Genomic DNA, 13,000 nt, shown 5'->3' on the forward strand with positions numbered 1-13,000 from the left:
ATGTTTGAAGTAATATGTAACATAAAACTATAGAATGTAAAGTTTAAATAGGCCTGTGATATAACGTATAATTTTTCCTCCTTTTCCCTTCTTCATTCAGATACTTCCCAAAATCACAATTGGCCAAATAAATGGTAACCAATTAACAACACAAAAGAAACATTTATTAATAATGATAAAAGATTAGAAAATTGATATGACCAAGACATCCAAACAATTCACTTCCGCTCTCCATCAGAGCGTTCCCTCCTCTGTCTTTTTACAACATCTACCTTGATGACAGCGCCATCACAACATGGAGGCATGACAAGGCCTTTCATGTTATATCATTAAATTCAGTAAAACTATTTCGCAGGCATTAGGTTTTAACTTTAATAAGAAGATACTTATCTCTTTTCTGTTTATATACAAATATTTTTCCAATGTGTTTTGGGTATTCCTTCTCTAAAAAAAAAAAGAGATATCATTTTGTCTTCGCTTGCATAAAAAAGAATTTAAAAAATTTTTCTTTTTTAAATTTAATAAGCCACAATAAAGAAGGAACGCTAAAATACTATACGCTACATTAAAGACGTCTCCAGAGCAACTGAATGACTGCTCATATGGAAATCGCAGATATTCGTCTCATACAACAACGCCCCCTTTAGTTCGTTGCGATCGCGAATTGGAAGATACAACAACGGGCTTTCTCTATTTTATTTATTTACTTACTTATTTATTAATTTATTTATTCATTCATTCATTTATTCATTTTTTATTTATTTATTCTATTTTTTAATTTGTTTAAAAAAAACAGTTACTGTTTTTAATTATTTATTGGCGATTTTATCACCTGCGCGTGCAAAATGAATACCAAAAATTCTTCGCTCAGTCAACCGATACGAGATGTTTTTCAAATTGAAAAATCGCCTGTATAGTGAAATTCTTCCAACTAATAGAAAACTATCAAGATCAATGAAAAATTCTTATTTTTTACTCATTTCTATGAGCTTAGATAATGCTGCATTGAATTAACTTTTGAAATATTCTAAAATTAGATCACAAGCACATTTCATTATTTTACAAAATCGTGGTTTTTTCTATTCCGTGAAATTTTGCGCAAGTTTCACAATTGTAACAGTCTTGAATAACTGTTGTAAACTCACAGCAGTTACTAAAATAGCATCCTCAAAAAAAAAGTTTTTTCGTGTTGCGACAGAGATTTCTATTCTTCCAGTCCTCTACTGAAGAATTCGGTTGATGCTAAGCGCCATCTTTCAGTCATTTTTATAAATCTGTATCAATAGTCACAAAATTTTAGCTTATAGCTCGAATACAGAAAAAAAACGAATGATTGCTCATAACCGTATTCCTTTAAATTTAGTTTCAACTTTGTTTACTTTTCATTCCCTCATATAATTTCCCGGGAAATTTTAAAACTATTCATGGAAAGGTGCACCTAATTTTTAAAAGTATCCTTATATTATAAAATGTCGTCTATCAAAGTAAAATTTGTATCCAGGAAAATCAATAAGGTTCGCTGGGTTCCCAAAAGTACTACTAAATTCATTACTGGATCTTACAATGATGATGTATGTTAAGTTTTTTATTATTTAAACACATCAATCTTAGCTTAAAGAAATTGTTTAAATTTATTAAACGATATTCGATTGATACATTTTAATATCTCATTTATTTCTAGTGGTTGATGTGGAGAAAGTAATTATGAAAGTAGGATTTTATGCTGTATGTTGTAAGAAAGGGGTACCAAATAGAATAAATTGCTACATAAAACGAAAGAAACTTGTTAGGGTTACCAAAACAACCACATAGAAAAATAATAATTAATTACTGCATAAGGGTATTACCATGCTTAAGATAAAGGGATATTGCTAGGAGGAATTTCTGTATCGTGATCCATCGCGCCAACTATAACAGGGGGATATTTCCGTATCGTGATCTGTGGCAGAATAATCGCCATGTCTTGGAAACTTCCGGCCCGTGAGAAACTAAAAAGAACATCACAGAAAGGGACCAACTCGAAAGGTATTACTCGTTGCCACCCCCAAGCAAACATCTACATGTTTTGTTTTTTTTTAAATTGCAAGTTTAAAATCTATTTGGCACCTTGGCGGGACAGATCGCGATATCCCCCCAACTATATTCACCAAGGCTCCAAATGAATTTTAAATTTGCAAGTTTTTTTTAAAAAAGGCGTGAGATTTTTCCAGGGGTGGTTAGGAGTTATGAGTTGGTCCCCTTCTGTAATGTTTTTTTTTTATTTTAGTTTCTCGGATACTATCCCAAAGTTACCAAGACTGGCAATTATTCTACCACAGATCATGATTTGGAGAACTTCCCTATAATTATTCATTGTTGTGACTTACTTACAATGACAACTGTAATACATTAATTGCAGTTAAAACTGTGCCCCAGCTGTCAGAATTTAGTTGCCAAGCTCATCAAACAAAAAAAATTAACAATATTTTTTTAATAATTAATTTATTGCTTATCTAATATGTATAATCAAAACAGATAATAAAAGCTACATTTATATTATGCTATAAAATAATGATTATTGTTTGCTTTTTAAAACATATTACATTAAGAAATACAAATTCTTAATGCAATAATAAAATAGTCATTTGAGCTAAAGTGCCAACATTGCTAAAATTGACAATAAGTTCTATCAGGGGAAGAGTTCTATCAAGCCAGAAGTAATGTTAATATTTAAAGTTAATTACTCCAATAAATCTTAATTTATTTATTGCTAATAGATTTTAACAATTATGCCTCTCCTGGATCAGTACCCCCAGTGGTATGATTTGTTATGGGAACATGGAGTACTTTGAGACTCAACAGATTTAACGTGAATCAGTCACCATTTACTACATGGGGAGTCTTCGGTCAGCAGGGATCGAACCCACGACTTCTTGGACATGGGCCCTGTGCCCTACTAACCAGGCTATCTTGGCCTCGACTACCACTGATTAAAGTTAATCCCTTAAACCATTAAATTTGAGTCTTAGTATTTGAAAACCCAAATATTAATCAAAACTTACTGATGGTCTTCCATCCACTAAACATTTTTCCTATAAACTTTTTTTACCTACAAAATATAAGCTTTTGTAAAGTTTTTACACATACGCAGTATCATCTACATTTATTATAACCTCATACAATAAAACTAATAAACAAAAATGATTTTTAAAAAAAATATTTCTGTGCATAATCAGAACTATGGATTACTAAAAATTTAACTACATTTATTTTCAATCGGTGTTTTTCAACTATGGGTATATTTTATTGTATATTTGGTACAATGTTTGTGTTTCTTAATTAAAGTAAACATTCACATGACTTCATTTTGTATTTTTAGGACAATAATCTTAGTGTGTGGAAGTTCCCATCCTCTCAAACTGAAAATGGGGACATTGATAATTGCTTTGAGGATTTTGAACCTGTGACTGTGTGTACTAAACCTTTTTCTGGAGATGTCACTGATTTAAAGGTTAGTACTGTCCATTTCATTAATTTAAATTTTAAGGGCATGTGAATTTTTTTATTCTATTTTAAAAAATTGTACTTATTAGAAGAAATAAAGTAATAAAAAATAAATAAGTTTGAAATAAAGTTTGCACGCACGAGGGAAAAGCGCCTGATTCTGGTTTACATAGGTTATTAGATGCTGATGTGTGTAACTAATATCACAATGTTGCAAGCTTTAATACAGCTCTAAACATGCCACTTTTATGCTGAATTTTGCTTTTTTCAACTGGTTTTGATAATATATTTAAAAAAATATTTACTGAAACGAACATTTAAATTTTTTGTAAATTGGGATTAGTTTACTTATCAGGGAATCTATCAATTCATAACCATGATTTATTGGTAATATTCATGTATATGTATTTTACCAATAAATCATGTCATGTACGATAACAAATATTGAGAATAAAGAAAAAATTACTTAAGTTCAGATTAGTCAATTATTGGTGGCCGCATTAGTTTTATTTAATCTAAAATATCTGATTTTAGTAAAAGAAAAAATTTAAAATCAAAAGAAAAATAAAAGAATTAAAATCAATAATTAGATTGATAAATTATAACTCATAGTTATAACCTGCAATAACTATGAGTAGAAACTGAATGATTATAATGTAGCAATTATCAGTATTAATAGTACCATGCTTATAGAAAAAAAACAGTTAATAATTTTAACAATTTTGGCTTTATTTTTTTCTTCATAATGTATAATATAAATAAATGCAAGTATTGTGCATGGTTTTGCTTCTATTAAAATATCCCCAATAATATGAAAAAACTTGTCTCGGGTTTTTGTCAGATATGGACAGTTTAGGACACCTTTTGACAGGTTTTCGATGTGTCATGTCAAAAACCAGTTTTTGACATCAAAAATCCAACCCTGGTTGACATTTTAAAACAACTTACTACTGAAGATATGTATAACTTCAAAAGAAATACATTTATAAATATATTTTTTAACTTAGTTTATATTTTATTTAATATAATAATTATTTAAATTAATTTTATAGTTTAATTTGCAGATAATATTGCTTTATTTATATTTTGGAAATATTCAAAGTTCATTAAAGTTCATCAATTGCTCAAAGTTCATTAAAAAAAAAAGAAGAAAAAACTACTGTGACAAGTCTATTAATACCAAATACTTATCAAATATGATAATATTATGATTATTATTGATAACATGATACATGAAAAGGAAAATATCATGAGTATTGGTAAATGCAATTTGGGTAACAAAAACATTGACTTGTGTAAAACTAATATAAAATAATTAAATTGGAAACATATCACAATATATTGATATTTTTTACCAAGATATTTATGTATTAAAATTTGTACTTATCTGTTATAGAAACTAGTGTTGAAGTTAGTGATAACTTGGATGAGTAGCCGCCAATACATAGTCTCTATGACCAATAAGTGCCAAAAAAATTTCTACAGTTATACTTTAGTGTTTTGAAAAATTCAAGTAGGCATTTTGATATGAGTTAATATTGAGAATGTGAGTTAATACTAAGAAAATCATAAAGGATGAGCCATAAGCCATTCAATTTTATAATAATTGTATAGTTAACAATTCTAATATATAAATTATCTTTGTAAATATATTACTGTTACTTAGGTTTAATTCTTTCTTAAGTGTGCAATGAAATATTATCTTAGTGAAGTTTTTTTTTTTTTTTTTGAACAATCGTTATAATTGCATGTTTAAAATGTTATTTGTGTCTAAAATGTATTTGTATTCTCTTTTAATGTATATTCCTTATAAATTTCTTTATGCATTGATTTATTTTATATATCATTTAAATATGTGCATTTTTCAAAAATATTAAGGTTTTTTCTGAAGATTTCATCTTTGCATCATCTTCGAGAGGATCCATCTGTGCATTTAAGCTATCTGATGATGTAAGTTGTTTTTATTTCTTGTTTAAAAAAATCAAAAATTTCTCTTTAGAGTTGAAAGGGTGCCAACTACTTAGATTTCTGTAGCTCCTTTCAATTCTCTCTATGTAACTACTTATAAAATTTATGAAAACTTGAAAGAAATTTCATTATTATTAATTCTGGCTGTTGATTTTATCTGATTATTTTAATGTTTTGTAAAAATGCTACCCATGAAATATTCAGCAAAGATTTAATTTTACATTTTAGTCGTAATATGGCTTGGTTTCTACCAAGCACATCTATATAAACTGTCATTCCTAGGGTTATTTATGCATAAATATTTATTTTTAAATAGCAGCTTGAGACCCTGCACACTTGGGAAAATGCTCATTCATTTTGTGGCGGGACCGCCTCTACTACTGGCATATCTGTTAAAGGAGACAACCTTGCAAGCGTCGGAGAAGATGGAAGATTGTGCATTTTTAACATCAATACCAAACAAAATATCAAGGAAATTGGTACTGTTTTATAATTTTGAATTCATGATACAATTTATAAAACCTCTTTATACAGTTTAAAATTTAAGGTTCTATGAGTGATAACTTTACCTGCTTATAGATTGTTTTAATGATACTCTATTGATACTCAATTTTCTTATAATTGATAATGGAATTAAAGTACAGTAAAAGTTATCTAATACATATAGTTAGTGACCATAAGCTTTGTTTATTTGGCCACAGCTTTTTCATTGATTAATACTCCAAACAGAGTATGGAAGCGGTGGTAGTGATCTTTGTTTAAATTATAGTTGGAATATTTCATAAAATTAATATCACTTAAATTATAATTCATTTCTGTAAAAGAGCTTGTTAAAGGATCTGTTTTAAGAATTAGATTTTTAAATTTTATTATTTGGTATCGCATGTGTATGACTGGGGGAAAAAATATCACTTGGAGTTTTTCAAAATCAAATAATGGAATGATTTTTAAATTCATAACAGAGATGAGTTTATGCCTTAATTTACCAAATAAGTGCACTAACTCCATTTCTGAGGTCGGATTTGCTGCTTGAATTAATTGAGTTGTAATTTAACAATCATCTAAAGCAGTTGTTTCTAAATATGTAAAAGTTTGAAGTTTACAAGTCATTACCAAAAGCTAGTTTCCAAAATTTAATATCTCATGCCCAGAAAATCAATGCTATGTTTGCTTCATCTAATGTATGTGAACAAGTGTTTTCAACTATGAACCTTAGTAAAAATCCTTTCGGAAGTAGACTAACAGCCAAGCATTTAGCCTCGTTCCATAAAATAAGCACTTCGTACCTCAATATAAAAAACTTTTAAAAAATGAAATCGCAATTTCATTCATCTCATTAAATATTTAAATTAAAACTTGTAAATCGTTTTTTTTTTTTTTTTTTTTTTAATTATTATTTTAGAAGTTTCTACACTACCCACCAAACTTTTTTTTTTTTAGATTTTTAGCCCTCGACCTATCTATTGAAAAAAATATGTTTATTCAGAAAAGTGTGTGTTTGTGGTTGATTTTGGTACTTAAAATACTTCATTTGCACAAATTAATTAGCATAAAAATTGAATACTCAAGTCATTCAAATCGCATGTTAGTACATAAAAATTAAATCATTGGATCAAAAGTTGTTGGAGAGTTTTTTTTTTTTATTATTTTATTTTGCCTACTGTACATAGTTTTAAAAAAATTTTAAGTTCATCTAAATTTTTATTAAAACAATAGCAAATTATAATTTTTATACAAGCTTAAATTCCTTTGATGTTGTAGTTATAAAAAGCTATTTGTGCTAGTAATATGCATCCTGTTTTCATGGCATTATCAAACAATACTTAAAGTAGTTGATTACATTTTCTGTTGTCAAAAACGTTGCAATGTTAAGTATGCAATTATACATTAAGCACTTATAAATATTAATGTCCATTTCTTTTGCAGAAAGTTCTGATTTGTGTTCCTTTACTTGTATATGTCATTTACGACATCAAGAAATTGTAGCTGGAAATTCACTTGGTTATTTAAGGCTGTGGGATTTGAGAAATCCATCTAATACACCTAGTTGTTTGCTAATTGTGTAAGTAGTTTTCAAAAAATAAAAGGTGAAAAATGACTAATTTCGAGTTAATAAGTATCTGACTAAAGATTATAATTAATTTTTCTTTTTAATATTTAGTCAGACTTTAATCCTTTTTTTTTTTCAGTTTATAAATTGTGATTTATGAAATATTTGTCAAATTACGCTAAAATATGATTTTCACTATTGATTTTTATAATCATATAAAAGAATTACACACTGATTTTGTTATACAGGGCTTCGTTATACATTTTTTTCTGTTGGAGACAAATCAAAGATACTTTTATTTAAATTACCTATAGTGTTTAAGAAAATATTTTGAATTCTTTTGCTTTCAAAATTTAATTATTTGAGTTAATTTTTTTTAATTGTTTGATAAGAATCAAAAATTTATAAACTATTATGATTGGAAAAAAGTCTATTTTATATTTAACTGCGGAACACATTCTTCATTGATAATACTTTATCTTTGTAAGGATATTTTTTCTGCTTTTTATTTCTCTCTTGCACTCTGTGTTTTGACATTGAAAAAGATACTTCATTTTAGTTCCAAATGTTTTTTATGTTATTTCTTTTGACATTATGTTTTTTTTACCTTTATTCAGAGTTTCAATTTTTAAAAAATTAATTTGTCATTTTAATTTTTGAAATTATAATGTATTTTTAATAATAATTATTTTCAATTTTGTTTCATGTGTATTTCCTACTTCAAAAAATATTGGTTTATGGTGCTGTCAAACACTGAAAGATAAATTGTTTTTCTTTTTTAAAAAATTATTTAATCAGTCTGTATTTAACTTCAATATTTTGCCAAATTGTTATTTGTCACACCCCTAAAAATATAAGTGGTTCTCTTCCAGATCTCGGGAACAGAAAACTGTAACTTGCTTGAATACACATCCAACTCAGCCTCATATTTTGGCCACTGGATATGAGGATGGATCTCTTTGCATGTGGGATATGAGACACGAGAAGAAGCCGATGTCACTCATGGAAGCTCACACGGCGGCTGTGTCAGAACTGCTGTTCCATCCAATTAATCCAGATTTCCTCTATACCTCATCTATAGATGGTACATTGTGGCAATGGGATTCAACCAAAATGAAGAATAACTTGACTGCTGTGAAAACAGTAAAAAATCCTAATGTCGGTAAGTGCTTCTGATAACTCTCTTTTTTTTTCTTCCTGTGAACTGAGTTGTCTAAAACATAGCTTTAACTTTTACTTGCAAAACAAAATTTGAAATGGCTGTTTTGCTAATATATATATATATATATATATATATATATATATATATATATATATATATATATATATATATATATATATATATATATATATATATATATATATATATATATATATATATATATCAGGGTGTAAATGATTTTAATCAAATGATTTTTTTAAAAAAATCACTGATTTTAATCAAAAAAAAACAATTTTGTGTATAGTCTTGAACATTTTTTGTATATTTTTCTAAGTTTCAAACATAAACAAGTAAGTAGACTGTTCTATATATTTCTCAGATCTAACTCATATAATTCAACATTTCTACTTCAACATATCCACATTTTCTTAAGCTAATGCAAATGCTAAGACCTGGGTATAAACCCCCGAGTAAAATTGATTTAGGCAATCGTCTCTTAAATGCTGTTCATGAACATGAGATAGAAAAGATTACTGGTGAATTATCTGAACAAACGGTATGTATGTCAGTGGATGGTTGGTCTAATATACACAATCAACCATTACTTTGTGCATGTGTTACTACTATGGAAGGTAATACTTATTTAGTAGACACAATCGACACATCCTTAACATCACATACTAGCCAAAATTTAGCTGCTGCTGTTACACAAACAATAATAAATGTAGAAAAAAATTTAAATGCCGTGTACGTAGCTTTGTTACTGATAATGCTTCAAATATGGCAAAAATGAGGGACGAATTAAATGCAAAATTTGATATAATATCATATGGCTGTTCAGCTCATTTGCTCAATCTTTTGGCAAAAGATTTGCAAGATTCCATGCCTAATGTAACAGAACATGTTTTACAAGTTATAACATATTTCCGAAATCATCAAATAATTAGAGCTAAATACAATGAGCTTAAAGGTACTGGATTAATTCGGCCAACTGAAGTGCGCTGGAATTCTATGTGTGATTCATTAGAAAGCTACATCAAGAATTGGTCAACTTTCATGCAAGTTTGTGAGGATAATAGGGATGATATTGACACCAATATCAGGTCAAAAGTCATGAATATGGCAATTAAAAGAAATGCAGAAGATATGCTTTTAATGTTAAAACCCATTTCTGTAGCATTAGATAAAATGCAAAAAGATAATTGTAGTTTATCAAATGTTGTCAACATCTGGAAAAATTTAAAGGAAACTCTGAAAGATTCTAATAATAATTGCTGCAAAAATTTTTTTACTAAACGATATGAACAATCGTTAACACCAGCTCATTTCCTAGCTTACCTCTTGGATCCTAATTCTGAAGTACAATGTTTAACACTAAATGAAAAAGATCAAGCTGTAAACTTTATTAAAAAAAAGTATGGAGAAACCTCCTTATTAAGTATTTTGCTAAAATTCATTGTACGCTCTCCTCCGTTTAATGGAACTTTGTTTGATAAAGAATCTCTAGAATCTTTAAACATCTTGGAATGGTGGAAATCAATTGCGCTTCTAAAGAACTGTGTAGGTCAAAAAGAGTTTGATGCAATACAGTTGTTATGTACTGCAAAAGGAACAACTGCAGGGATAGAGAGGATGTTTTCCACTTTTGGACTTCTACATACTAAACTACGGAATCAATTGGGTGTAGAAAAGGCAGCTAAATTAGTCCTTATGTTTAAATCTTTAAATAAAACTAATTAAATGATTGTTTAAATAATTTATATTGTAGATGTAGAATTAATAATTATCACATATTGTTTGATAAACAATTTCTTTCTTGATTTGTAGTTTGAAATCACTTTGTTATTGTTTATTTCTTATTTCACCTTTTGCTTTTAAATTATTAAAAAATATTTTGTTGATAATGGTTAGTAATGTTTATTTCCAATGTATACCATAAGTAACAATAGTAATACAATACAACTTTAAATCTATGGTACACAAAATTGATTATATTCCATAGAATTGAAATTATAAAAAAATCATGATTAAAATCAAAAAAATCCGATTAAAATCAAAAAAATCCGATTTTTTTGATTTTTTAAAAAAAATCATGATTTTTATACACCCTGATATATATATACAGGGTGGTCCCGAATTCATGGTACAAACTTTAATGGTAAGTACAGGACATTGTAACAATGATTTATTGTATAGCAATGTATAGTCGCAAGTGACGCGGTGAGGCGTAAACAGAAGAAATAACGGCCGAAAGGAAAAACAAAGATTTTATTGAAAGCGTTGTTGACAAGTGTCATGTTTACAGTAAGTGTTCAAAATTGCGTCCACCAGAAGCGATACATGCTTGACAGCGTCGGTGGAGCCATTGGCGTACACGTTCAAAGATGCATGGTATTTCACGCACACCTGCAGCAGATACAGATATGCGAGCGACGAGATCCTCATCTGAGTCAACTGGAGTCTCAAAAACAAGATGCTTTAGATGTCCCCATAAAAAGTAATCGAGGCTCGATAAATCGGGAGATCGGGGTGGCCAAGGGATTGGTCCACCACGCCCAATCCATCGAGCACCAAACTGCACACTACTGCCCTCTACCGGCAATGATACCAACTGATCACTCCATTTCTCTTTCCTTTTATTTCCCCTGTTTACGCCTCACCGCGTCACTTGCGACTATACATTCATATACAATAAATCATTGTTACAATCTCCTGTACCTACCATTAAAGTTTGTACCATGAATTCGGGACCACCCTGTATATCAGGGTTGCCACTCCATAGGAAAAACCTGGAAAATACAGGGAATTTAAAAATTACCTAAAATAAGAGGAAAAATGCAGGGAATTTTGATTTTGAGAAAAAAGTAAGCATGAAAGAATAATGTTCATTAAAAATATTTTTTTAAAAATGCTGTCATAATATAAGCACTGATAAAAAGAAAAGTTAAAAGGGAGAAGAAGAAAATTTCTTAGCTCTGAAATACAACTTTATCGTTGAAAATGTGACTACTAGTTACTACTATGTTACTAGTTTTCTGTCTTACAGTACACGGAAAAAGTGACAATAAAGGGATAAAGTCTATTGGAACTGTTCCGTTAACATGCTTTGCTGTAGTTAAAGTAGAAAAACAAGCAAACATGAAACAGAACAAGAAGTTCTCAGTTTTTAAAACATAAAGTGTTGAAAAAACAATGCTTAAAATTTTTTTTTATCAAAACCACTCAATTGTCTAACAACAAAAAAGAATTTAGTTAAATTTTCAATGTCAAAAATTTAATAAAATTCGTATAAAATAAAATTAAGTCACCACCAGCAATGGAACAACTGAATTAGCAATTAAAGCAATTGTCTGTCAATCGCCACTTTCTTTTATCACAAATACACTATATTTTATTTTTTTTAATAAATATTAGATTAATTATTCCACACTTGCTTCTTGAAATTTTTCTTCATTTTAAAATAAAATGCTTTAAAAGAAATGTGCTACATTATTAACGTCAACAGTTTTTTTAATCTTTTAAAATTTTCAATATTTGAAAAAGCGACCATTTCTAAAAATGCTACAATTGGTCACTGGTTAGAAGCAAAATTTCCCTTAACCACTTCTAGTTTGTTCCATTGTCAACAATTGTCTATTAATTTAAATGTTGCATTAATTCTTTTATTATTCCTCAGATCTTGAAATGAATCAAGACTCCACAAAAGGAAATCCTTGGTTGAATTGTGAAGCTAATAAACACAAGCTTGAAATTACTGGATTATTTTCACAATCTTGGTCATGTGTCAACAGTTTGGACATAAATGATTCGATTCTCTTGTGGGGAACAGATAATGAAGCTTTGTGTATAATAAATGATATCATAGTATGATATCATGTCATTTTTAATTGTGTAAATAAGAATAAAAAAATAAAGTTTTTATTTGAAATTATTTTACTTGCCAAAAATTGAAATCTAAACAACTTGATTATTATAAAAGACGTTAATGAATGTGTTTTCTACAAGCAAACTTTTAAAAATATTTTTATTTCAATACTTCCTCTTTTCTATCTTACTGAAACTATATAAACTGTTTCAAATGTGCTAATTTAACATGTTACTTTCGTATGCATTTTAATTTGCTGAGAAAATTCTAAGGAACTAAGACTTCCAAGTTAGCATTTACTTGTATTTAAGAATGTACAGTACACCAAAAATAACTTTAAAGAATATAGTTATACATAACAAAATACAAAATTTGCGCACAAACGCAGTAGTTTCTGAGAGATTAAATTTTATAAAAAATCAGATATTTAAAATTCGATTTCTTAGGAACTATTCGGCCAATTTTGCTCAAA

The 13,000-nt window shown here is 28.5% G+C and overlaps 1 protein-coding gene across 2 annotated transcripts; it reads left to right on the plus strand.

The window, feature by feature from the left end:
• Positions 1-1,340: 1,340 nt before the first annotated feature.
• Nup43 (nucleoporin 43) lies at positions 1,341-12,594 on the plus strand. 2 transcript variants are annotated; one of them, XM_087166663.1, is made up of 7 exons: positions 1,341-1,571; positions 3,359-3,490; positions 5,362-5,433; positions 5,768-5,930; positions 7,378-7,513; positions 8,374-8,663; positions 12,340-12,594. In XM_087166663.1, the coding sequence occupies exons 1-7, from the start codon at positions 1,470-1,472 to the stop codon at positions 12,531-12,533; spliced, it is 1,089 nt and encodes a 362-aa protein (XP_087022789.1). In that variant the 5' UTR covers positions 1,341-1,469; the 3' UTR covers positions 12,534-12,594. The 2 variants fall into 2 exon arrangements, with proteins under 2 accessions (XP_087022789.1, XP_087022794.1); XM_087166668.1 differs by having other exon boundaries at positions 1,345-1,571; positions 5,771-5,930.
• Positions 12,595-13,000: the final 406 nt, after the last annotated feature.

Source organism: Parasteatoda tepidariorum, chromosome 1, assembly GCF_982258835.1.
Source record: "Parasteatoda tepidariorum strain Cologne lab strain chromosome 1, Ptep-v5.0, whole genome shotgun sequence".
Taxonomy (NCBI): Eukaryota; Metazoa; Arthropoda; class Arachnida; order Araneae; family Theridiidae; genus Parasteatoda; species Parasteatoda tepidariorum.